The following is a 27,726-nucleotide window of genomic DNA, read 5'->3' as shown; positions in this document are numbered from 1 at the left end:
TTAATGGTAAAATTTGCACACTTTTTGCAACAACGAAAATTTAAAATTGTGTGAACATAATAAATAACGCTAATAAATGTACATGTAGGTATTTTTAGTCCATTCGTGTTCGAAATATCGAGAAACGTGTGTTACAATTTGACCGTTAATTCAATTTCGGAAAGGCGCCATATTTAAAAAAAATATTTACCGCTAAAACACACTGACAGTACTGACACTACGATCTACTTGCTCAGCACAGCAAGCACAGACTTAGTGGGCGGGATTTTTCTCCTCAGTTTCAAAGAGTATTGTAATGTCTCAGTTTCTAATTTAACATAAAAATCACAAACTACAAGAGCGCCATACAATACTTACTCAAATAACATAACTCAAATGTAAATGATTAACATTTTCTTTGAACTATTTACTTTTTTTAAACACATTAGATTTTTGTGCGTCGTACTGCTTGCTACTAAATAAATCTGTTCTACTTATTGGTTTAGGTACTTATTCTAAGTAAACTTGATTGTCCCTTCCAGAGTTTTTGCGCGCGCATTCGTAGCCCTTTCTTTGCACTCAATAGGCTTACTTTCAACCGCCGTGCCAGTCACGGGAAAACACTCTCGCGGCACCAACGCAAACAAGCCATGTTTACAACCAAACAAAACAAACTTTAAAAATGTGGACGGACGTCAGTGGGCGCGAAAAACATAAATATTTAACGCAAACCAACGGCTCCTTCATACCGGGGTGAGTATCAGTCATTTATCATTTAAATAATGCATGAAAATTGCGTTGTTTGTCTTGGTCCTGTTATGTGATGCGTGTCGAGCGTTCCAAAACAAATTCAGTGTTGTATTTCAGTGTTGTTTTTATTTTGCGAGTAAGAAAGGTATTTACTTATTTTTTTTGTAACAATGACTATATTAATGGACTTCTAGTCATTTTCATATATAATAAGTAAATATATGGTTTTTCTGTATGATTAGAACGTAAAAACAGTCGTTGGTTGCATTTAAGAAATTCCGACAAGCAGATGGTTATATTAGACACACAAAACTCTGAAATAGGTTGATGTAGGTGCAAATATTTAAACATATCTACGAGGAACTTAATCAATGAGGAATAAATATGTATTGCTTGCACATAATATTGTAGATCAACAATCTCATTGATGACATTAATCAGGTTGACTTGTTTCCTGGTTGTAACTTTACGTGGTCTCTGCAACTGCACCAAATACATATAACGACATGGAATAGAGAATCTAGATACAATATTCTAGAAAATATGGTAAGTTTTGTACTTATATAATATTAAATACACACATTAATTATGCTTATTGAACATTATCTGGTTACCTACGTATTTTTATACTTATAAATATCTTGAAATAATTTAAATGCTAAGTAATTGACCTAGTACCAAACTACACTTAACTTAAATACATAATACCTAATGTAAAATTCGTGAATTAGGTAGGTACCTACCTATTTTAAGTCGTACTTTTCAGTACGTAGATTCGTATTTAATCATACAAGCATCTGCCCCTACCAGGATTCTAAAACTGGAACAAGCTGAAAAGAATCAGCGATTATGGACACTTGCTGGAAAAAAAAACTCGATATAGCTGTAATCCTAGTGTGAAAATATATGAAACTGCTTAGCTTAAATCAGGTTTACCAACTCAATCGAGGTTTATTTTTTTCTAGCTAGCTACCTACCTACTAAGTGGGCATAACAGCTGTTAATGTGCTGTTCTCGAATTAGTCTGGTGAGGTGCTGAGCCTCTAATATTTTACAAAGTTTAACAAATTCGTACGGTCAAGGACATGACCCACCATGGAACCAATTTATAGTAAACACCATAGTGACATCGCAATAATTACGGAAAATCGTAATGACTTTTCCTTTGAAAAGGTTCCATGGTTGCTCATGATTAAAGTCCTTGACCGTATGTACCTATTTCTAAGCTGGTCTGAAAGTATTCAGTCATAGGTATTTACCTGTCTTCCAACACGTCCACTGCTACAATATTAATGGAAGTAAATAATAAGCAATGCGGTTAGGTCAGCCAGCACGAGCGACCTAAAATGTTAGCGCTCAATACTTAGTGTTCCCGACGTTACCGTTAGTTCCGACACATACAACTTTAGGTAAGTATCATATGTAAGAAAAATGTTAGCTTGACAAATTATTCACAGCGTTTAAAACACAATGATGAGTTAGTTGGCGGTAATAAGCCTGGTAAGAATGAGACCAATGAGATGATTTGAAAATGGTGGTGTAACAGTATCGTAAACTACGTCAAAACATACAGAAGAATGTTTTTAGTAGAATCTTTTTGCAGCCTGTACTAAGTACTTGCTCCAAAGAAATGAACATCTAGCACCAGTTGTTTTCATTCATCGCATTAAAACACACTCAATTGCCACTTACTTCGAAACCGAGCTTTTATCAAATTAACCCCACATTCAAAATAAAATAATAAACACAATAAACTAAACTCGGCCAAATGCGTGTAAGAGTGCCCTAGTTATTCAAATCGTCGAAACACGTCATTAAGATTTTAAGCATTACCGGCATTACAGCTAACCGGAAAAACTACCCTTGACACGATAAATATTAATACCTATCATGGTTGGGTCAAGGCTTTCAACGCTTCCTATCTAAGTAGGGGGTGTGGGCGAAGGTAAGGTAACAGATTGGATTTGAGATAGGATCAAACTGATTTGATTTCCGTGCAAGCTAACTGAAAACTACCTAATCACAGATCGCAAAGACTCACCAATTCTCATAAAGTTTGTACCTACTCAAAGTCAAAGTCAATATATCTTTATTCAATTTAAGCTATAACAAGCACTTGAATGTCAAAAAAATCTACCACCGGTTCAGAAAAACCTCTGTTGAGAAGAATCCGGCAAGAAACTCAACGAGGTATATATTTTTAAACAGATTTACAATATTATTAAATGATATCTATACATCACAAGTATTTAACACAACTTTATTTTTAACACAATAGGTTCGCTATTTGAAGGGATCGCTAATGCGGATCAGAATTATTTGCAAATATCCCTGTCAATGATATAATCATTAACTTGATAAGTATAATACGCCTTAGACATTAATGTCTTCTTGCAAATAGATCTGAATTTTGTATCCGTTTCATTTGTAATCTTTTTGGAATTTTATTATAAAAACGTATGCAATTTACTGTTAAAAGTTATTAGATTTTATGAAGAGCCAAGCCTACAAGGCCTAACTCTGTGTACCTTACAAACTAATTAAACAGCTTGACTTTTTTTCATGTATCTTCTATTAAAAGGTTATGGGCCCAATTAGGTACACTTTTAAGGAAGATGAATAAGTATTTCGTAGTATTATGATCTACTTTTATCACTTATTGTTCATCTGAGTGTTATTTTGTGTTGGTTACAAGAACATACTCATATGGTTATATGGACCTAATTGCTTAGTTCTACTTTTAAATGAATCCCATTTCGTACGGGAAAAATATAAATACTAAGAATACTTAGCTAATTATTTTCTAAGCCTCAAATTAAGCCATCACTGTATACTAGCTAAAGTACAATAACAAATTAAAGAGATATTTCATCTTAGAAAACACGATAAAATAGGTATGTCCTCGCCGCAGCCACGATCTGCTCAATTTCACTGATTCGCACGTTTAATGAATAATTCAATGAAGAAAACATTTATAGATTGAGCCGTTTAATAGTAAAGATAATGGTTGGCAATTTCTTGACTAAAGTTAATTTAAATAGTCACGATCTTGCTACAATTTAATCACGCTAAGTCAGGAAACTGTCGTCATTATCATCATTATTCATAACGAGCACGGTCTTTATCTTTATGGTACAAGAAAAAACATAAAAGAAGATTTTGGCATTAAATTGCATAGTATTATCAGTAGGTACAGTATAATAGTTTATTGAAACTTAAGTAATAAATACTTTAAATACTCAGCTTTGGACTGGAGCACCCCAATTAACATTATCTTACTTAAATCGTATTGGACTTAAAGCAGGTGGCGGTTGTTGGCGATTCCAGACATTCCGACCTTGTCTGAATACTCCCCGGCTTTACGAAGGGATGTTGCATAATATACATTTTCATCCCTCCTGTTCGGAAAGTTTTATTTTCATGGGTAGCCGGGTGGAAAATTGCGTTTTCTCCTCTAGGGTGGAAAGTAATTTTTTTTTAATTTTTCGATTAGCCACGGAGTCGAAGATAATTAAGTTACGTCAATGACACTTTTTTTTCACGTTTCGGCATGGCCATCTAGATACACGTCGTGACCAAGGAGCTTATATACAACACGCCGAAACAAGAAATTTGATCTTTATTACGTCTCGAACATATTCCATCTCTTTCTTTAGGTGAGATGGAAGTCATTCGTGAAATGTGAAAGAAAGAGATGGAATATATTTCTCGTTCGGCGTTTTGTATATAAGCTCCTTGGTCGTAACCAACTCGATTTTTTTTCATAGTCGGCCGTGGCAAGTGGCCAGGTCGAAAAGGTACCGTTGGAGGTTGGATATAAGTAAATTAAATTTATTATTATTCTAATTTTTTTGTAGTATTTTACTTTCCTCACAGTCGAAATGAAAAGTAGTGTCTAACTCGGGTGAAATTACCCATTTCCCCTCGAACTATTGGCGCTCTCACTTATATCTCTGGTGAAATGGGTCACTTTCCACCCTTGGTTATCAATCTACTATTGTATTTTCTACTGCATATACTCGTATTTTAATGGCAAACTCTCTCAGGAATTACTCAACTTTATACCAGCCCCTGAGTTGAGCACCGTAACGACTCCCTGCGAAAACCCTAGATAAGTACCTACTCTACTTGTATCCCCACCCATGCATTATCTGGGCGTACTAGGGACGTGCCTAGCCTACTGGCATTCTTCCACAGTAGATCTGATTTAATCGCAACGTTTTGTTCTACATTTAAGTTATGGAATGAACTTCCTTCTGTATTGTTACGAAAAAATATAATTATTACTTATAGTTAGCTACCTATATGTTTTAATGAATAGGTAGCTCAAATAAAACAGGAAACCTTGAAAAGAAAAAATATGGACAAGAAAACTGTTTCCGTTAGAAATCAAATTTGACAGAAATTGTTTCAGCGTTTAACCTTGAAGACAAAGTTCATGATAATAATATGAAATCAGATCCTGCTTGTCGTAAATGGTATCTTTTTGATGGTTTTACGCACGAACTTGGGAAAAGTCGAAATTTTTCGCTATCTGTAGGTCAAAGGAAAGAAAGAGTTCGTTTAGGGATCCCTAGCCAAAATGGTAACAACGGAACCCTTTCTTTCTACCACGAATCTGTTAATTAGACATGGGTCTATATAATAATCACACCTAAAAGTTATTAAAAAAATATTTGAGGACATTTGCTATAAAAGTAAGTTAGGGATATTCGTTTTTCTCATCCGCCCGAAGGGTGTGACGGGTCTCAAAAGAAAAAAAAACAGAAAATATTTCCATTTTGCGAAAACTATTGCTTTAAAATTGTTCTTGGATGGATGAAGAACTTAACGGCGTAGCTTCTTTTATACGTGTAGGTACTTACTTACTCTATAACGAATTTAAAAGGAAAACTATAACAGCTAAATTAGTGCTTTACTTATTAGTTAATAAGATGTTTAAACTGTTCCACTATGTAAAAGGTCTGACTGAGTCACACATCAACGAATGATTGCTTCTAGGACCAATAAAATGAATATATACATAATTAACACATAACCTAACCCAGTGCAGTGCCGTAGAGAATTCGGATGATTTCATTAGGTAGGAACGCTTAAACCGTAAACGGCCTCGCGGCGAACTTCGTACCAGGCACATTTCCAAGCTTTCTTAACCTAACTGAAGCCATATCTATGAACACACCTATACTTAGTACCTAATTATAGAAGCTACCTCTTCACCTATAGATATTTTATTGGCTAAGTTCGTGATAAGGCTCCGTTAATATTTGCAAATTGGCGCTTTGATTCGCGGTAACAAGGAAGTGCCTAAGTACGAAGTCAAACTTTGGGTAAATAAGTGCTGTACAAACTTACAAAGTACCTAACCTACCTACAGTGAAATATGCGAAAGAATAGATAATAGTAAGTACAAGCGAAAGTTTGTGTGTGTGTGTGTGTGTGTGTGTGTGTATGTACTTTTGTTAATCCTTCACGATAAAAGGGCTGGTGGAATACTACATTCTATCCTGATATCCCACGGGTTAAAATCTCGAAATATGGCAAAGATGTTTTGTATGCAACGTTAATGTAAGATCCACGATGTAATATTTGGTAAGTAATTCCCATGGGAATTTAAAATGGTATATAAATATAAATGTTTATTCGCATGGGCGTACGCAGGGGGGGCAGGGGAGGGCAGCTGCCCCCCCTGGAAATTGTATGTTCTACAATATATCATGCCCCGTTTACCTATGAAGCAGGATCCCTTGCGGGTGTTTGCCCTACACACGACATATACCTTGTGTTTCATGTAGGTGTCTTTGTGTTGTGTAGTTATGACAAAACAAGCGCGGGCGATCTGACCTAAAAAATCTGACTCCCCCCTAGGCCAGAAGCTGGGTACGCTACTGCTTATTCGCACTTCGCAAATAACATACAATACAATGCCAGAGTGAGGTACAATCACAGAATTTTAATTCAAACTACCGTATCAAAATGCATTACACGCGTGCGAAGCTCTAGTATTATTATAATACCTACTCAGAAACATTTCTTTCTTTAAATGTGCCGGCTGTAATTTAACATTAAAATACGAGTTTGAGTTTTGGTGATTTTTGGTGATAACAAGAGTTTATTGTTCATAAATTTTACAATATTGGGTACTAATGTAGCCTTTATTAAATACCTAACTACTGACATAAACTTTGAAACTTGAATAAGTGAACGTTTCACAGTTTTGAAAACAAAAGAAAAAGTAAAGATAACAATAGAAGACTGGAAGAACTGTGCTATTATAACGAGGGTTCTTATTCTTTGTTCCTGGTAGATTATTAGTTGTAATAAATTATATAGGTACAGAAAGTTAATTTCAAAATTATGCATCTTTTTATTTACTTATCATCAGCTGCAAAGATAGTTTTTTTTTTATATTTACATAAGACTCGAACAGAATCCATATTTAGGTAATGTTAGTGGAATACAATTAGGAGGCGTCCATTAATTACGTGAGGTCTTTAAGGGGGGTAAGGGGGTCAAGTAAAATCTTTCCAAATCTCACTTGGGCGGGTTTTAACAAATATCACGTTTTTTTTTTTCAACAGAAAACCGTGTAAAATTGCGTGTAAAAGTAAAGTTTATTAATTTAAGTTGAAATATTTTTTATTTAATTTTATTACAGTGATTTTAAACTACGGCAATATCCTCAAATCACAAATACTAGTCTTTGCTAGTCGTAAATAAAATTAATAGAACAAATTATTTTTTTGTATTATTCTTTTTTAAATCCAACGGGTTTACAGCCAAAAAATATTTCAAAAAATCTCACGTGAGATTTGGGGTGGGGGGATTTAGTTAAGGAAAATCTTACGAAATCTCACCAGGGAGGGCAGGGGAGTCCAAAAATCCAAAAAAATGTCTCACGTAATTTATGGACGCCCCCTATATAGAAACCCTCCTTTACCTTTCTTTTTTCTGCTAGAACCGGAAATAATCAAACCCTATTGGGTACCCACTGTACCCAGTCACATAAAATACCTATGTAGAGCCAAGTTAACTATCATACTATGTAGGTACTTGGCTCTATTCAGAAGAATTTTTCTCCACAGTCGCCACCCATGACACGCAACGCATAGCGAGAGCGTAAGTACCGTGTTATTTATTACATAACTCCAATCTAATTTAGCAAATCGTGTGAATGATATCTAAATAAACCGTCCAGTGGTGTCCATGTCGTTCCAACTGAACTCTACAAGCGTCTGCCGTGGGAATTCTACAGAATAACACTTTCATAAGTTTCATACGCCATTATGTCGCGTGTCGCGGAACAATGCAGTTTCTTGTGTTACTTTCGTTGCTTTTAATGTTACGAAGCGGCGATGGACTCAGCACTTTTCGATGCCTACTGTTCAAAGAAAAATGTAAGTATTTCCTTTCCTATTTCTGTAATATTAAAAATAATCTTTTTTTAATTAAGTATTATACTTTTACTTTGCTCCTCCGCTGCTGACGTCCACCGCGACTATGTCTGTGCGACATATCTAAATAATGTGAACATGCAGCCTATCGTTCATTTACTACACCCTGTGAAAGAAAAAAAAAAGTACAATATAGGTAATAGCAGAAAAGGCGAAAAGAGGGAACATGTATGTAACATTTCTATTCCTTTTATCAAAATATAGAGCGACGGTTCCTCCATTAGTTACGGAATGTAGACCGTGATATTTCGAAGCAGACGCAGCGTAAACATAAACAACCTTACAACCCTGAATAATTAACTTATAACTTTTAAAAAACTATGTCCTACCCAGGGTCTCAAACTGTCTCCGTACCAAATTACATCTAAATCGGTTCAGCGGTTTAAGCGTGAAATGAAATGAAATTTCGAGCAAGTTTGGATAACTACCTACATTGCGCGGGGTTGCGCGGCTATGAATCCTTATCCTTAGTAATAAGTACCTAATGTTATAAATGCGAAAGTAACTATGAATTTAGGTATACTTTATATACGTACAGTCGGTGCCCTAACATACGTATCTACTTTTCTATGCAACTAGTACATATGTTAGGGAACCGACCGTACTTGTCTAAATTAAGCTTAATTGATCAGATGATTGATGATTTGTATTGTATCAGCTTCATTATCAGCCAGAAGACCGGGTTATTTTTCGCACCTATATCATTAGTATGTATTTTCTTGTTAGCTTACTTTCTCTGTTTTTCCAGGTTTGTCGCACTGTCCGCGAGGCACGCACGCTTACCACACGCGGTGCGACCGAGACACGCTGTCGCAGAGGACGTGCACTTTTCCTTACGTTTATAATCTAGGTTAATTAATATGACAATTAATTATATTAGGTATGAAAGCATTGGTGGACTAACAGTGGAGGAAGGGGCGAAACGCCCCGGGCATCCAGTCCCGAGGGGCCCCCAAATGTCCGTAAGTTCTTTTCATAAAGTCCTGATGCCTGAAAATGGCTAAAACTATATCATAACTATACATCAACTTCTAATTCTAATATTGGAAGACCTTTTTCAGCTTTGCCACCCCGGGCCCAGAATGAGCTTAGTCCGCCACTGTGTTAATTAGAGTGGGCTATAGGAGCTTAAAAAATGCATGTAATAAAGCATATATAATTCGAATACCGTTTCTGCACTACGAACACTGAAAAATACTGGCAAGGTAATATAGGTAGTGCCACGAGAGTTGAAGTGACTAGACTAGTGAATGATTACACAGACGCTACATGAAGAACTGATTAGGTACATAAAAGGAAAATGAATGAAATGGATGAGTAAATGTCAAAATCCCACTGTCATTACATGACATGTTCTTGTGTGCGTGACCTCAACTCTGTTGGGCACTACCTATATAATCTGGAAACTTTTTTCCACCTCTTAATAATTCTGATGCTGCTTCCAGGTTATACCTGCGGCTGGTCCCGCTGCGACTGCAACGGGGAAAAAGTTCTGGATGAGGAAAGCTGGACGTGTGTGGCGCTGGAGGAATGTGAGGTTATCAGGAACAGGAGACGCATGTCGAAGAAAACGCAGCAATACAGGAAGCTGAATTTGAAAGAGGACGATGAAGAATCGGTCCCTAATATGTAGGGCCATTCTAGTGAATACTCAAGGATTTCGAGACTCTAATATGATATCTACAGCAGTTTTGGAGTTAGACCATCAAGAAATTCAGGAATTGCTAAGCTAAATGGGACCGTTGTTAACATACCTACTTAGTATGACCTGGCTAAATCATGACCCACTATAAAACCCTTTCACAGAAAATGTCATCGCATTCAGAAATTATCAGAAATTAAATGTACTTATGTAATGTCGAGGTTAAAACAATAAATATGAAATTAATGAAGGCTTCAAAAATTAAACATTTATAGTGGTTCGAATAGATACAGATTTTGGGAGTTGATTGTACCATTTTTTATGATAGGGAAAAATGAGCAGGCAGATCAACTGATGGAAAGCAATCACAATTAAATAAAATGTTTCAGAGTCCGTAAATAGGTATTCCGTGTTCCAAGCAACCAGAGCTAGAAAAAGCATATAGAAAAAAGACTATGTTAGAACAAAAATAATATCTGTAGGTACTTATCTACAGCCAAGGAAGTACCGCTCAAAGACCCAGTAAACAAAATAAAATACTGTTAACCAGCGGTTAATTCCGTTAGAAGATAATATCTATTTTGTTATGTAATAAACAAACTTTGTATAACATTTACAGATTATTTTCTTTTCTAAAATCCTACCTGCAGTATGCTAGCTAGCCGTACCTATCGCTCTAAAAATAATTGCTACGAACACCTAGACTGATCGAAATGTTATTCTTTCTTTATGGCTTAAGTTCTGCACTTCTGTTTTCTTTGTTATCTTTCCTTTGTAATTAGTTAGACTTGGACAATGTTGATTCGCAGAATAAACTTTCCCTCAGATAGGGCGGCCTACATTCCCCGTAGGAGCTATTGGCATCTGGCCAAATAAATTATCTGAACTATTTACCGCCCTAACTTCAACCAGCGGTAGTTGGAAAATACGTAGTAAGGTAGCTGACATGGATTTTTGTGTGAAGATATCAGTATTATAGAATTTTGAATCGGTAGCCCAACATCCTGGGGTGGCTAGACCTTAGTGGGGTGGGCACGGACCACCCCGCCCCCCCTCTACATACGCTTATGCTAGTGTGCAGTAGTATAGTACCCGTGATCAATGTGAATGTGATGACTCATGATACGCCGATATATGTAGCTCATTAAAGGTGATAGTGGTCTAGATCCCGTAGTAATAAATCTAAAGCAGCCATGTCAAGACAAAGCCAGAATATGTGACTCGCAGTGTTTTTTTTATGTTTAGGATTTGCGGCCCACATCTTCGGTCTTCATCATGCTTCTAGCCCACCAGTGACTTTAGCTTGGCTTGACATGGTCTAATCACTAATCTAAATAGTATAAAAGAACAATTTACTATTCGAATATAAAAACTATACTTTAGGATCCCTTGCACACTATACGTTTTTTAATCGCACCGCCGACGCACGTTGACAGCGCGGTTTTATTCCATAGTGCAGGCATATAACTCGCGAGCGTATCGCGTTTTTGTATAGACACAAACACGCGTCGTCTGCAACGTACCCCGAATTAATCAATTATCTAAGTTCAATACTCAGATTATAGTATTATAGGTAGGTAAAGTCAAGGGCAAAGATATCGACACGGCCAAAGTCGCAAAAATGTGTATACACGACCTTAATGTTAAGTGCATCTTTGCCCTTGCCTGTACAGTAATTGCATTCAATGAAAAACAAATGACGGCTGCAATAGGTGCACACACATTAAATTGGACCAGATTTCAACAACGAGATGGACGGATGATATGGTTAAAGCCGCACGCTCTCGGTGGAGGCAGGCCACTTCCAACCGAAGCAACTAGGTCTACAAGTGAAACCGATGTCCAACAGTGGACTTTCCACGGTTGATATGAAGATGACGATGATGATGGATGAGATAGTTTTAATGAATGAAGCCTTCTAACGTCCCAGGTGTATCTAGAGTCGAGAGACGAGGAAGCAGATGACTTCATTATCATAACAAAACCACTATGACCTATTGAGTTTGAAAACTGTCAAACAAAAGGCGGAAATATTATCTCAAACACTAAACAGTTTTTAGTCCTAGCGCCTGTTACGCCGATAGCGCCGGACATTAGGCTACAGAACGTGGGTAGAGTTTGACGATATGGAGTTCTACGCTGTTTTATTATTCTCCGTATTAATCAGTGTTATAAATGCTCTGTACTATGGTACAGTGGGAGAACCGGGATGCTTGTCTTTTAACGGCACATGTAAGTTTTTTTAATAAATTAGGTTCTAAGTACAGTTACCTGTATATGTACCTATTACACGCCCTACCGGCCATAGAAATGGGAGGTATCAGATATTTATGCACGGTTTGTTGTGTCAGATGATAGGTACGAGTAGTATACAGTTCGAAACGCGTCAATGTTTCATGTAGGTAAGTACTGTTTGTAACAATTGAGCCTGTGTAGTGTACCTATTGCTCGATGTTCAACTGGACGGGTTCTGCATGTCGCACAGACGTAGCTGTGGCGCATAGTTTTAGCGGAGAAGTAAGGCAGAGTAGTTTATTGACATTTGACGTCCAGATGGCCTAGTGGTTAGAGAACCTGACTACGAAGCTTGAGGTCCCGGGTTCGGTTCCCGTGTCGGGGCAGATATTTGTATGAAAAATACGAATATTTGTTCTCGGGTCTTGGGTGTTTAATATGTATTTAAGTAGTATCTATCTAAGTATATCATTATATTTATCCGTTGCTTAATAACCATAACACAAGCTTTGCTAAGCTTAAGTTGGGAACAGGTCATTTGGTGTGAATTGTCCCGTGATATATATTTATTTATTTTATTTTATTGACATGGATCTCGGTATATAGTAACGCCTAAATCAATCATCTTATACATTTGCTGCTAGATGTGCACTTACCAAAAATTCCGTCTAATTAAAATTTGCAATTATTGAATCAGGCGTTACTTTCTAAGATCTAACATCTGGTAGCATGGCGAACGATAGTGTTGTTCTGATAATGAACTCTAGTTGAGTTCGAAACGATCAGCGTAGTGTGGTGGTGATGATAGTTTGTTTTGTGTGATGTCTGTACCTGTGTTCTTACAGTGCGGAAATGGAGTAGCTGCATGAACACATGTTTGTTGCGTAGTTATCGCAAAGTCGCGGGTGAGCAAAGTAATTATTTTACAGTTCATTCAAAATTGAATCGCTTAAAATTCCAGGCGTAGAACAATGCCCCGAGCACATGCACCGAGTGGACAGCGAGTGCCGATCGACTCCCTCCCAGCGAACTTGCGACGAGCCAGTCGCAACGTCGATGGGAATCATCTGCGACTGGTCGCGATGCGACTGCGACTTCCCGTTCGTACTCCACTCAGCTTCGGGATACTGCTTCGCTTTCGAAGATTGCCCGTGATCCAATTGGGATCGAAGATGCGATGCGATGGAATTTACAGATGAATAAATATGCTTGCGGAATCGAATTCGTTTTGTATCATTAAGATTTACCCTTGACAAATATTTTTGTGAGATATATTTTTGAAATGTTGAGCTTGAAGGATGGTGTTTCAGGTCAGACCTGTCCTGTATGGTACGTAATTAATGAGACAAAAATTACGATACCGATAGAGGTTACATAAAAAATATACTATATTTGCAAATAGTGGTTTGAAAAGGTTAGATATTACATACATAGTACAAAAGATACTTGTAGGTACAAAAGATGTTTCAAAATGAGTTTTTCAGTTTGGTACCTAACTCTCCTGTTTTGATACCCGAATCATATATTTAGATGAATCATGCTTGCCGAGGAAACAACAGCTTGCTAATCCCTCTCGTACGAAATCGCGTGTAACAAGCATGGTAAAGATAAATAAATGTATATAGGTACCAAAAGGGCGAAGTTGATCCCTGGGCCGTCATGGAATCTTATCATAGTAAATAATTTTATTTTTCTATAACAATCTGCGTATCGATTGGCCTAAAATGTCATTAAAAAACATGGTTCTTCGGTGGCCTAGGAATCAAATTGGTTGACTCTACGACGGCGTATTGGTAGATCTGGAATATACGACGATAATGCACGACTTGATAATTGAATTGATAATTCTTGCTCTCATGTAATTTGCCGTAAGATCATCAATTATTCATTCCGTGTTCGACAATTGCTGGTCGAAACGAGATTAGCCGCAACATACAAAAATAAAAATATTTTCACAATAGGTATTATTTCATTGCAGGTACACGGGGCACTGTCCTATGCTCAAGTTCCGTTACGGCAAGTGCTACGGGGACAATACGCGGCAAATACTCAGAGAAATCAAGTCCAAAGGATTGTTCAAGTAAGATCGAACAAAAAATATAGGACAGTCACCAGCAACAATATCTGAACCAAAAAAGCGTGCAGAAATATCTGATAACTCTATTTCTAGGGCTGGTAGGGTGTCAGATATTTTGCACGCTCCGCTGTGGCAGATATAAATGCAGGTGACTGAATAAGCTTAGTTAAAATAGGTACACTGATGATACAAAAATCAGTATTGCGAGTATTCAGTATTCCGGAAAAAAAGAAAAAAAAGTTGACAACCCTACTCCTACCGGCCCTAGAAATAGAGTCGTATCACTATCAGATATTAATGCACTTTTGTTGTGTCAAATATTAGCAGGCGCGGATCCAGCCCTCAAAAAAGGCTGTGGTCACAGCCAAGTTACAGCCACCCAAAAATCGGCCAAGTGCGACTCTGAGTACAAACTCGCTCATGAACAATCATGACTCATGAACGACTTTTGAAAGTGTCGTTACTAGTCTATTTGGGTTGTGGGCATGCCCATATCGTGCCCACAACGATGCATCCGCCCTTGGATATTAGTGCTGGTGACAGTACTAATTTTTCACACATGTCTATCCAGCAAGCCGTTGGAGTACCGCCGCGGCGACAACTACGAGTTGGACCGCATGCCGCGACGCGACGCGCCGCGTCGGGACGTGTACGGCGGACTGAACCAGCAGCCCGTGTACATGACCGGATACACGGGCTATGTCCCTGGAATGAACTTTAGGTAAAAGACGAACCCATAGGCTAGTGGCACAGATTACTTAAAACTTACTAGTGGTTAGAAATCCTGACTACGAAGCTGGAGTACCGTCGCGTTACAGATACGTGTTGGATCGAATGTTGCGACTTGTAGATTCTAGAAACTAAATAAAGAATAATAAAAATAATATAGTGTTTTGTCTCGTAAATTAAAGTCCCTGAGTGACCGAGCTCGGGCTAAAACTCGATAACAAGCGTTTTCCCAGATATAAGACCAAGCTAGATCGATTTTTCATCCCCGAAAACCTCTACATACCAAATTTTATCGAAATCGTTGGAGCCGTTTCCGAGATCCCCGAAATATAATATACATGAATTGCTCGTTTAAAGGTATTAGATAGATATATAGATAAAATAACCATTTAATATTATTGGATTCATATTCTGTGAGAAACACGGCCCAGACAGAACTACCAAGCTACTAGTTTCTTAAATCGCACACCTTAAGCTCCGCATGAAAAAAAAAACATTAGAGCAATAAAAACCTGACGCAGGTCTTCGTCAGCGAGGCTAGGGACTAGGTAAGAGTGATGCCTCAACAGCTCTTTATCTTAGCGCCTTCTAATTCTGTGGTCAAATCGTGATATGCTGTCCACTAATTAATGTCCAGCAGACAAATGATTATACATTTTTAACGACCAGACTTATCACTGCCACATATAATGCCTAAATATCACGCACGACGAAATTAGCCCTACCCGTCTGTTCTAGATATGGCAAATCCTACGGGCGGGCAGCGGACGATTGCATGGCAGACTTCACAGAGAACCAAAGAGACCTGAGACGAAGGGCTGACCTAAACAAGAGCTATGTCAGGTCCAGAAGTGCGCCCAAGATGGAGACCATTCACTCGCGGGACGAAATACGAAGGGATCTCAGCCGATTCAGGGAAATTAATAAGTACAAAGGTGAGTAGGAAGTATCGATAAATATTGTGAGATTGTATGGTTGCGAAGCTCCCAAACGCCTACTGGGCCCGCGAAGAATCTACTAGGTACCTATCTTTGAAAAGAGGCCTGTCCCACACCACTCTCCAATTTTACCGAGTACCTACTATACGAAATAAGCTCGACCTTGTATGGTTGAATTAGAAAGGGTTGCTAAAGAAAACGTTTAAAACGTTAATGTTACTTGTCTCTTGTAACTGCTAAACTCAATATTGCCCTTTTCCTGTAGAAAAAGGAACAGTCTGTTAAATAAATTTAATACTGTTTTCGTATCGTTTAAACTAAAATTTTCTACATTACAGAAAAATGTTCTCTTATCCGCAGAAAACACGATATCGCCAGAATTCCCGCCGATAGCAGGCTACACTGGGCACATACCTCGGATCAAGGGCTCAGAAGCATCTCTCAGCCAGCGGTACCACTGCGCTGCCAAACGGGGACTTGAACTAATACGATTAGAGAGAGACAAACGGAAAGAAATCCACCACGCAGACGCCAATATTAAAGCGATACTCAAAGATCACGACAAGAAGTTTTCATATTGGAATTGGGGATAGCATACAGGCAGGAGGATGTTCTTTGGTAAATGCCGTTGAACGTTCTTCTGTGAAACTAGTTTCTTAGGAGGGACAATTTTGAGTTTGGATTTTATGTAGACGACATTGCAAAGTAGATTGATTTGCTAACTTATCATGCGGGAATATGTTAGCGACGCAAGAAATGTGATCATGGATGTGCACTTAAAGTGGAATTACCTACTGTTAAAAGGGATCGTTTGTTTGTTGATTAAATGTGACTCTATAGAATGGACTTGACTGTAAATTAGTACCTAACGGATGTTATTATCAATGCAATAGACATCATCATAATGTAATGTTATGAAGAATAGTACCTATTACAGTATTATTAAATTAAATACAGCATTCAAAGAGTATTTTCAAGGATACTTCCAATTTGTCAATGCATCATTGAAATTAAGTTGTTTAGAAATAGTTTTTAGGCATAAATATTTTAAGCAATGTTGAAAATAAAATTCAGTAGATATTTGAGTATTTCTTTGTTTTATTTAAATTTATTGTTAAGTAATTTTAATAAATGAATACAAAAATAGATACCACAGATACCTGATAAGTATTTTACTATTTAGGCTTATCTTGTAAAAATAACTGTCATGTTTAGACGAAAATATAGACTTGCTTTATCCTTATTGACTATTAAAAAAATTTAATCTTATACTTAATTATTATAGTATGTTTTATTATATTATACTAAATATTGCATACAAAATATTTTTGTTTACACTGACCTCCAATTTGTATTTCTTAATCTCATCTAAGTGTACTAAAATAAGGCACAAATAATTATTTAAAACTTAATATATTTTAGCATTTTAAATGCAATAAATACTTTGTAATATTTAACTTTCCAAAATTTGGTTAAAATTATTTGAACTGTTACTTTAATTCCTTGAACCATAACTTACAGCGCTACCATCTTACCAGTCTTCTCACAGACACCATCCACTACCACTCCACTCTCATCATCTTCTGTAGGAGACGAATCAATAACATCACCTATTGAAGCTTTTCTATCACTGGCAAGTTCTAGCATTAAAGTTTCTAATTTCTGCGCCTTTCTAGTCTCATTGTGAGTTATTAAGGCACATAAGTGTTCCGTCAGCAGTTCTTTCTTCTCTTTCTCTTTTTGCAGATTGATTTTAGCTTGTAAGAACTCTTTTTCAACTTTTAAGTAATGTTTCCTGGAACAAAAAATTATAATTCTTTCAGGCTAAAATGTTCATTTAGTACAATAATAATGTAACACTGTGTGAATTAATTTGATTTGTTTGAGATTGTCTCTGTTTATTTGAAGTCTAAACACAGATATTAGACCAGATTTAATTTTTTTTCTCTGTACTAACAGTGAATTAGTGAAAATTTCGGAAGGAAACCTTTCGGAAAAAGCTAGTTATGAAGTATATTACACACCCACAAATCTCCTTATACCCCACTTATTTTTTAACTCAGCAAATGAAGGTGATAAATAAAGCTAAAAGTGTCTTAAGAATCTGGAGACATTTCCAAATAAAAAAATATTGTACAAACAAAACTTACTCTGCATCAGCATAGCTCAAGCATGCCTGATCTATTCTCTTCCTCAACACAGACACTTCCTGTGAGAACTGGCCATCTAACACTTCCAACTCCTTCTTTATCTTCTCCAAACGGATAACTTCTTCTTCAGTTTGCTTTGTCCTAAAACACAAACATTGTAAAGTTATATTTTCTAAATTAAAGATTATGGACTATTTTGTATGGACACACACCATATAGGTTTTCTAATAAGATTAAGGAATTTGTTACTGAACATAATTCTATTTTGCTTTGAAACATGCTTTACAATGAAATAGTGGAGTGTGTGAAATTTTGACAGTGATAAGAAATCAAGCTACTTCAATGAGTGATAACATGACATGAATCATGAAGTGATAAAATTTGAAATAGTGATGCGACTCCAGCCGGTTTTTACTTGAGTAACTCGAGTCAATTAGTAAAACTCATATTTGAGTGAAAAAAATTGACTCGAGTTTGTTTGCACTCGAGTTACCAAGTCAACTGGTGCACTAATTAGTTGTAAAGAGTCATTTTGTTTTTATTTGTTGATTAATGACATAATTAAGGTAAATAATATTTTGTATTTTATTTCATATTACCAAATATTAGTAATTTAATAAAGGTATTAAAAAAATCTTAATCTAAACTAATTGAAACTCAGCTCAAGTGATAAATTCTTACTCAAGTCGTAAGGAGTGTAAGTAGTTTACTCAAGTGACTCGAAAACTCGAGAACAACTTGAGTGACTTAGTAAAATTACTCAAGTGACTAGAGTCACAAAATCCAACTCGAGTCACATCACTAATTTGAAACAGTCTCAAGACTCACATTGTCCAGTACACATTTGGCTTGCTTAGAAAAACAAATTGTAAAACTGATTTAAGCTTCCACTAGTAGGCAGAATGTGAAAATACTGAACATACACAGTCACCATTTATAGCAACATCAGTTATAATGATATAATCAGGATGTAACATCCAAAAAAAAAAACTCCACACAATCTTTTCTATCAAAATCACACTGGTTATAATGAGCAACCATATATAACAACCAAATATTGCTGTTCCTTCAATGTTGTTATATGGTTTTGACTGTATTTCATTAAAATAGTCACTTAACAGATTTATTCAATAAACATTACCTATCAGCCAAAGCTTTAGCTAGCATTTCTTTCCGTTTCTTATTTTGCTCCTCCATTATCTTCTGCTTCAATTGCAACTCTCCAATCTTGACACTGTGATTCCCTGACTGATCCTCCATGTAATTGCTTCTCACCAAATCCGGAGTCACATCTGCACTGTTCTTTTACGATTTATTTTATCATCAGTGTTTACTTCAATTGTTTCTTCAGGAAATACATTGTCTTCAATATTTAAATCAACTGAACTTGCTGTGCTTATGTTATCAAGGTCACTAGAATCATTATTGTTCATGCTGTCTTCACAAATTGGCTTGTTTTTTAAACTAAGCCGACATTTATCAAACATAATATTGATGGCTTCATCTGAGTTCTGCTTTTGTAGTGGCAGCTTATATTGAGGAGTTATTTTCTTAGGTTTGACACCAATTTGAGCTTTTTTGAAGTTTGATGTGACTTTAGGTTCTGTCAAGAGAAAAAAACAAAGTTCTATATTAAAAATGAAGTTATGTTCAATGTAGGTATTTTTCTATTATTGTTACACCAAGGGGAATAATAAAATACTTAATATAACAGTGGTTTATATTTATTTATTACTGGCATTATCACAAAAAACAAAAAAAACAATGAAACGGAATGCAAATCGCACATCTCAAAATTTCCTGTATTGTTTCCTGGTAAGTGTCATTATTTCAGATAAAAAAACATACTTAAGTATTAAAAAATTGGTGATAACAATATATGACGTTAAGTAAAACTGAAGCACGTCAAATTGTAGCCTTGCGATAACTGGTATGCTATTAGATTTGCCACTTTCTTAGAACAGAACTGTTTACATTATGAAGTTTTTGCGACGGAGAAATGGGGTCAGTTTACAGCTTGGTATTGGTCACTTTTCTACAGCTACCTATATTATGTTGCTTTACACAACGAATTAAGTTAGTTTTAATTTAAAGAAGTACTTGCCGATGTTTGCATCGGTTTCCACGGACTTGATCCGTTGCAAATCCTCTTCACTAAATCCTGTAAACGTCGAAGACATCTCTGTATCACAGTGTAGCTTCACTTCTACTATTTCAATTATACTAGACTCCTATTTTATTTTTATAGCTTTAATTAAAATCTTCATGATGGTTACAAAACTATATTTTTAAAGTACAGTGCAGTGCAAGAAATGCGAGCGAAGCGAAGTATTCGATGACGTCTCCCTATATATACTGTAGTCTTTGACGTGACGTGACGTGACGTGATGTGCGTGCGTGTGCGTGCGTCTGACTGAGTGGGGGTATCACTTAAAACGTCACTTTTTACGTACACTTCAGCGCCCCTGACGCAAAAATGAAGGTACTAAATTGACAAAAATGTGTCAAACGTCGACCAGACAAATTCAGTGTTTCCGGTTTCCGCTGTTGGCTAATTGGCTATGCCTATCGTGACAGTGACAGTTTATGCATTTTTTAAGTTTTCTCAGTTTATTGCTGATTTTATTATATAAGTTTGTTTTTTATTATAAATATTAGTTTATTTATATTTATTAGTATCGTTTTGTAAAGTAAGATCTTTTTTTATTTTGTGAAATTGTTGTTACACCTACAACATGAGTGCACCTAAGGAAAAATATTGTGTTTCGGCTGTGAAGTGAAGCTTTAAGTAAGTATACAATACGATTATATATGCAGGTATATTTAAACATTAAGACAGATTAGAGAAAACAGCTCGAGTACTCAATTTCACCTATTTACATAACTCGAATTGAACTCAAGATAGCTAGATGAAGCCTCATGGAGTACAATACTACAGTACAAATGTTTGCCTTTCTCATAATAATATTGAAATTTGAACACTAGTCAGGCTATTTTATCTGGACTGGTAAGAGCGAAGGGTTATGCGGCATAGTCTTGCTCGTATCTGACCCGCTGTTTCGTCTACATTATTTTTTTGACTGTGGCGCCCTGCGCCAGCTTGAACAGAAATTGGGTGGGATACAATCCAACTCAACATTGAGCAAATCGCAATAAGTGTAATCGAATTCATAAAGCGAGTCGAGTCGACCCGACACATCAATCACTATGCATTGCAGGCCCTACACTACGAAGTGCAAAATTCGAACCGTATCTTGCCGTCCCGCTGACGCTAATTAATATTATTTAATACGAGAGTGAAAGGGACGGTACGACACCAACTTCGATTTTCGAATTTTGTAGTAGCCCTAGCCCCTCGGCATGCATAGTCCCGCGAAGATCACTCCCGACCCGATAATTACCGGCATGTCAATACCGGCCTTGGTTTTCGTGTACTCTGGTTGGATGGAGGTTAGTATTCTTAAGTTTGTTCAACCTATAGTTTAGCATTTATAAAGTACCTAATTTGATCCTGGCGCTGCGCTGGCAGCTGCCGCGGCATGCTCGGCTTGCGCATGTTTGTGGCCGCAACTGTACCTAACACTTAACGGGTCGGGAAAAGCAAATCGGTATATATTGGCTTTCGATTATCATGCCATGCATTTGATAAAAAAAATAGGTTCTTTTCAAGTAAATAAATGAATTATTATATTATTATTTTTTTCATATCAGGTCGGGAAAGTTAGAACGGACGGTAAGGTATATTATACAAATATTAGCTGTTGCCCGCGACTCCGTCCGCAGTTTACGTCCTATTCTCAGACCTACCGAATATACACGAAAAAATCATAAAAATCGTTCAAGCCGTTTCAGAGGAGTTTGTTTGTTTACAAACACTGTGGACCCACACGAGAATTTTGTATGATAGAAGACTAGATAATAAATATAATATTATAAGGTAGTTAGGTAGGTAGGCTTCAGGCAACCATTTTGGGCTTCTTCTACTTCTTTGTTGTGGTAAGTAATAAAAAAAAATATGGGTTGTCAGCCAGCCCAGGGATTTTGATCGTATTTTGGGGTTAATAAAAGGTATTTGGATATTTTTGAATCTAATTCTTATATAGGTATATAAATATATTTCGTGGATCTCGGAAAAATGTAGCTTGTTATCGAGTTTTAGCCCGAGCAAAGCTCGGTCGCCCATGTACTAACATATTATTGAAGTTAAAAATAACAGGATTCGATACAGAAACGAAAGCTAATAACATTTAGCGATACAATGGTATACTAAATGTTTTTACACAACAAATCACAAGCAAATAGTATTAATTAATTTCAATACAAAATCGCTAATAGTAAGAGCGATCATAGAATACGTACTTCGATTTTCGACTTTCGTAGTAGCCCCCCTCCCTGTTGTGTTGTAAAAATTGAACAAAGTTTGTTTGTACTCAAGCGTAAGAAATTAAAATACCATTGAAACATTTCGTATTCAAGAAGAGAAGAGCCGAGCAAGAGAACTGTAACTAAAGTTGGTTACGTAGAGCTTGCTTTGGTTAGAATATGTATAGTCGTTGAGGCATCATTTCTTATACACCTACATGTGGTTAATTTCAGTACACGAACGATTCGTTACATGTGGCTGGGAGTGGATTACTTATCCTTAATGCATGTGGATGCTTAATTGCATATATATGCAATTGTCTAAATCAAAGAAATTTCTTGTGCATTCCAGCCGCTTATGGTTATATTCTGAGAACTAGCCCTTTGCATCTAGCTTTTGTCACATTTTTTTCTTCCATTGCAGACTGAAAGACTGATTCACATCCTGTGCTACATGCGCGGACAACTTCAGTGTCTGTGCATAGAGACGACGCCCAAGGGCGCGCTCGTCTCATATTGTGCTCATTCCACTGACTGGTGTCACTGGAAGATAGTTTCTGGCCAGGTTGGTGAAATAATATTAATTATGGAGTTATTTAGGATTTAAATTCAGTTAGAAGAGAGTTCAAATTGAAGGCAAGTTTTGATTCCCTTAGTGACTAAAAACATTCATCATCCCAGCCTATAAGTACACATTTCACTGCTCGGCACAGGCCTCCTCTTAGAACGAGAGAGCTTGGGCCATACACACACCACTGAATTGTTTTGCAGGTTTGTGCAGTTCCTAACAATGTTTTCCATCATCGTAAAGCTTGTGGTTTGGTTATATGTAATTTCGCATGTGAATTTTACATGCGAAATTAAGTACATGTTTCAACCCATGATCCTATGCTTGAGAGGCCGTAGGTCAAACCACTAGATAACCATGATTTTATTGAACTAAGTAATATCATTAAGCTTAATGAAATGTGAAAATAGCATCTGAAAGCCGCCTTGTGCATCATAACCGCTTGTGGCTGACCTACACCTATTATTGTATTGTAAATTCTCTGGTATCTATATACCAGTGCTTTCACATTGACATATTACTTTAGGCTGTAGGCACGGAGTCGAAAGAACAATAAAAATTGTGCTTATTTTATACTAACATTAGACACAGATACTTTTAGTTTTTTTTTTATATTATGCATAGACATATAAATATTATTGTACGTAATTGCAGTGCAAACAATGTGTGCCACTTCACGGTTCCCACATCGGAGAGAGAAACCTGATTGCTGTTACGTCACTGTTACGATGAGCTATAAGAAAGTGATCATATGAAAAATTTCAATGACAAAGGAAAGGATAACAACAGGCAGTCTCCTAATTTATACAGCAACTAGCTTTTGCCCGCGACTTCGTCCGCGTGGAATAGTACCAGCTGTTAATATAAAATGTAAGCAACTTTTAACTTTCTACTAATATTATACAGTGGCGGACTTATGTTTTTTAGGAGTGTAGGCCACTTTATATCCGCCGCCCTATGTAACTTTCTAAAATAATTTTTCTCTTGAAATCTGCCGCCCCTAGGCCGCGGCCTATATACGGCCTATTGACAAATCCAGGACTGATATTATAAATGCGAAAGTTTGCATATGTGTGTGTGTTTGTTACTCCTTCACGCTTAAACGGCTGGACAGATTTGGATGAAATTTGATATGTTGTAGATACATAGCTGGAGACCTGGAACACATAGGCTACTACAGCTAAGATTGCTTGAGAATTATTAGTCATCATCATCCCAGAACAAGAGGGCTTGGGCGATAGTTCCCACGCGGGCCCAGTGCGGATTGGGAACTTCACACGCACCATTGAATTGCTTCGCAGGTTTGTGCAGGTTTCCTCACGGTGTTTTCCTTCACCGCAAAGCTCGTGGTAAATTTCAAATGTAATTCTGCACGGCCGGGGAATTGAATCCACGACCCTCTGCTTGAGAGGCGATAGGGAAAAACCACTAGGCCACCACGGCTTTAACCCATTGTAATTTTCGGGAATTGCCACGGGAAATTTTATTACTTACTTCTTCCTTTCTTTAATTGTATACTGTAGTTTTCAAGTTTTTTATTTGTAAATATTTTATTTTGAAAAAATGACTTTCTGACAACTTTCTTGCGGCGCATTCTTCTTGGCAATGATGGTCTTTCCGAAAGCGCTGGTAGTTTAAGAAATGAAGTGTAAAAGTGCCCATTGCGGCCTATTTACTGAATAAATGATTTGAATTTGAATTTTGAATTTGAATTGGGAAAACAATTGTAATTTCATTACTGGGTTTAGAGTCTTGAATTGTACAGTTATTCACAAACACAACCTCAATGAAGACCACGATATAAATTTTGGAAATTTCCAGGGGAATTTTGTAAAATCCCGAAATTTCAATTGCATACTACCAGACCGAATAGTTTACGCGTGCGAAGCCGCGGGTAAAAGCTAGTAATGTTATAAATGCGAAAGTATATACTATTATATTACTTTTCCACGCTTACACCACTCAACCAATTGAGATGAAATTTGGTATGGAAGGAGATAGTTTGATACCCAGGAAGGGAAGCACATAGAATATATGACCGCATGCTTGTTTTCCTCCCTCTTATAATAAAAAAAATTTTGTTACGTCAAATTGCATAGTTCATAGTTAATTATGTTGCTCTTAGTGCTTATTAGGCATACCTATGCTAACCTTCAGCTTTAGCCATATCTTCACCTCCATTCTGGTCGATGCCAGAAGTGGGATCGAAAATGCTTTTAAGCGCGAAGATTGGTTTAAGCTGATTCCTGATCCAGTCCGACATGTCAGTATTCACAGCACGTGCCGAGCACAGACCGATTTGGTATTAAGCCTAATTTTAGGGGTACGCTCTTAAATAGATTTTTATATTCCTGGTCGCTGTTTAGATGAATAATTTATAATAATATTGAATAATATACTTATTATTGTATTTTTTCTACAGCAAAGACCTGTTTGACATTGGATAAACAGAACCATACTCTAACATCGACATGAAAATTATGATGCAGGTAAAGTATTATAAATATTCTTACTTCTTCTTCTAGGCTCACAGTAAATTTCAGGGACAGATCTTGGGCAAACCAGGGTTCAGGGCCCTGGGCGCCAAATCCATGTTGTAAACCCTAGCTTCATTTATTTATTTCTCTCTGTCCAACGTCTGTCAAATTTTGAGGCACGATCTAAGTCGTGTCACAGTACCTATTATGTGAATTACAGTGAATCCTATTATAGTTACACTAGCCTCTGGCCGCGACTTCGTTCGCGTTGAATCTGTTCATCATCATCAATGTCCTATAAGAACTGCATCTTTTGGAACAAAACGTTGCCAGTTACTTTTGATTACTCTTACTATACCTATACTGTAAAAAATACTTATATTATTTAAAACGTTACAGATAAAACTATCGACTATCTACTGAAAAAAAAAACAAGTGCGAAGAAATTGAAGCTTAATGAAAAGAAAATGGTATGGCCGTCCCGCTTTTTTGCTGGACTTAAGAAGACAAGAACAGATAAGAAGACAGCTCTTGAAAGTGAAAAATTAAACTATGTCTTATGGCAAGATAAGATAAATGAACGGAGTTACTTCGAAAAATTGGCGCAGTACATCTCAGAATTTTTTGAAACTACATATTTGTGCCCAGATGCAATCGTCAGTGTACCTATCTTTGACGAAATGTCAATTTCACCACATGTGTACATTTTTATGTTTATGACACAGACGATCTTGGGTTCAAAAATTATACTAACAATGAGAAGACTGCAAGTTTCGCTAACCACGTTTTACCTCTTAAGGATGTATGTTTTTTAAGGATTTTTATTTTTAAGAATATAGCACAGAGCCTACTAGCACAGAGCCTACTGCACGCTCCTATTAAGACCTTAAACAGTATAAGGGTTATTATTGGCTTAAAATACTCGTTGTAGTCATTCGAGGTAATGAATATTCGATAAAATGAAAAAATAGGAAACATTGACTTTTTTAACTGATATTTGATTAAAAGTTAGTCGACATTTCAAGGGAAAACCAGCTGGGGTATTAAATTAACTCACGATTCTTTCGATACCTTGAGGTTTAAAGGGCGGACAGGCACTCTCTGTCTATGGCATCTTACACAGTAGTACTTAGTTGTTTTAGTCCCTAAACACATTTATTTTCCAAATTTAGAATATAAGAACAAAAAAAAACATTGTTTAATCATCCAGGCAGTAAGTATAGAGTATGTTAAAAAACACCGCAGTGGCAGACACATATTTTTACACTCCCTTTATTGCTTCGGAAAAAAAACCTAAGGCATACGGCGTAAAAGCTGTGATTTAGACATAGACACAGGCTACTTTTAATTCCGGAAAAATGCCAGTTCCCGAGGGAACAGCGCGCGATAACCGAATTCCACGCAGGCGAAGCCTCGGGCAAAAGCTAGTACCTATATAAACTTGGTGAAAACACAAGAATCTAACAGTGACATACTGATAGTCCGGCAAGATCGACTCCGCAAGACGGAACTCCTCAACAGCACAGTCAACACTCAACAGTTAATGGCAGCGACTTGAAATTTGATACGGAAATGTAGTTTGCATGACAATGCCAGTACAGTCAACAAAAATACTAGTATTCGAAAAGAAATTTTTCCCAAAAACTTATTCAACTGCCCTTTACGACCACCAAATAGCTCACCGTAAATTTTGATTTCTTTAGACGGTCTTATGTAATCAAAAATACGGAATATTCAGATTTTTTTACTCAAGTTAAACTTTCTTATACGACGCATTGAACCCAAGCTTACTAGGGACCCAAACTTACCCTTAAATTGACTAAATTGAAAAAAGTTCATGATTCAAGCCTCGTCGGTACCTAATAGTCCAAAAAATTCTACATAAAAAAAATACAAAAAGATAGTCTTGAATAATGGGTCTCGTGTGGCACACTGCCAATTTGATTCAATCCTTGTGTCTTCACCAGGGCATATAGCGCACGTAACATTTAGAACTGCATAAATAAGACACACTATTATAGATTATTTTTTGTTCAAGCTCTCCAAGCAAGAAAATTATTACCAACTATTATCTTTTTTAAGACTTATTCGAGAAATTATTATTAAAATAGATACTGGAAATAAATTCGACATCCTCAATTTATACGACGATACCAAACTTGCCTTAGTAGCCAGCTACAAATGTAGGTACAGATTTTTAGGGTCCTGTACCTACCTCAATAGGAAAAAACGAAACTTTTAGGATCACATTGAGAACTTTGTTGTCCGTCCGTCCGTCGGTCTGTTAAATCCATAGGGGTACCTATAGAGGTATCTGGGGAATGCGTAGAGGTATAGAGTTGAAATTAAAACCATACACTAATGT

At 36.7% G+C, this 27,726-nt stretch overlaps 2 protein-coding genes, 1 long non-coding RNA gene and 1 pseudogene across 4 annotated transcripts; 3 read left to right on the top strand and 1 right to left on the bottom strand.

Annotated features, from left to right (window-relative positions):
* The first annotated feature begins 251 nt into the window (after positions 1–251).
* LOC141430507 (ciliary microtubule inner protein 2B-like) lies at positions 252–16,853 on the top strand. Its single transcript, XM_074091227.1, has 6 exons — positions 252–377; positions 522–732; positions 14,039–14,140; positions 14,709–14,858; positions 15,605–15,801; positions 16,165–16,853. Exons 2-6 carry the CDS (start codon positions 662–664, stop codon positions 16,395–16,397), a joined length of 753 nt encoding a protein of 250 aa, XP_073947328.1. The 5' UTR covers positions 252–377; positions 522–661; the 3' UTR covers positions 16,398–16,853.
* LOC141430043 (uncharacterized) lies at positions 7,679–10,366 on the top strand. The gene is made up of 3 exons (XM_074090584.1): positions 7,679–8,126; positions 8,932–9,033; positions 9,629–10,366. The coding sequence occupies exons 1-3, from the start codon at positions 8,036–8,038 to the stop codon at positions 9,814–9,816; spliced, it is 381 nt and encodes a 126-aa protein (XP_073946685.1). The 5' UTR covers positions 7,679–8,035; the 3' UTR covers positions 9,817–10,366.
* Positions 16,854–16,882: 29 nt separating the features above from the next.
* On the bottom strand, positions 16,883–20,209 carry LOC141430506 (uncharacterized; annotated as a pseudogene).
* A 2,023-nt stretch (positions 20,210–22,232) lies between these two features.
* LOC141430041 (uncharacterized) lies at positions 22,233–25,846 on the top strand. Of its 2 annotated transcripts, XR_012451596.1 has the most exons (4): positions 22,233–22,488; positions 22,741–22,881; positions 25,307–25,373; positions 25,761–25,846. It is a non-coding gene; the product is annotated as an uncharacterized lncRNA (long non-coding RNA). The 2 variants fall into 2 exon arrangements; XR_012451597.1 differs by lacking the exons at positions 22,233–22,488; positions 22,741–22,881 and adding an exon at positions 23,592–23,754.
* Positions 25,847–27,726: the final 1,880 nt, after the last annotated feature.

The sequence above is a fragment of the Choristoneura fumiferana genome, chromosome 8 (assembly GCF_025370935.1).
Source record: "Choristoneura fumiferana chromosome 8, NRCan_CFum_1, whole genome shotgun sequence".
Lineage (NCBI taxonomy): Eukaryota > Metazoa > Arthropoda > Insecta > Lepidoptera > Tortricidae > Choristoneura > Choristoneura fumiferana.
Note: the sequence above shows the minus strand (reverse complement) of the source record. Positions and strands in the feature narration are given on the sequence as shown.

What these genes read in the sequence shown, in the direction of transcription:
- LOC141430507 (XM_074091227.1), top strand. Translation starts at nt 662, where the DNA reads ATGTGGACGGACGTCAGTGGGCGCGAAAAACATAAATATTTAACGCAA. An exon ending in AAGTCCAAAGGATTGTTCAA is followed by an intron (nt 14,141 to 14,708) that starts GTAAGATCGAAC and finishes ATGTCTATCCAG; the next exon opens with CAAGCCGTTGGAGTACCGCC. An exon ending in GGAAATTAATAAGTACAAAG is followed by an intron (nt 15,802 to 16,164) that starts GTGAGTAGGAAG and finishes TCTTATCCGCAG; the next exon opens with AAAACACGATATCGCCAGAA.
- LOC141430043 (XM_074090584.1), top strand. Translation starts at nt 8,036, where the DNA reads ATGCAGTTTCTTGTGTTACTTTCGTTGCTTTTAATGTTACGAAGCGGC. An exon ending in CCTACTGTTCAAAGAAAAAT is followed by an intron (nt 8,127 to 8,931) that starts GTAAGTATTTCC and finishes CTGTTTTTCCAG; the next exon opens with GTTTGTCGCACTGTCCGCGA. An exon ending in TCCTTACGTTTATAATCTAG is followed by an intron (nt 9,034 to 9,628) that starts GTTAATTAATAT and finishes TGCTGCTTCCAG; the next exon opens with GTTATACCTGCGGCTGGTCC.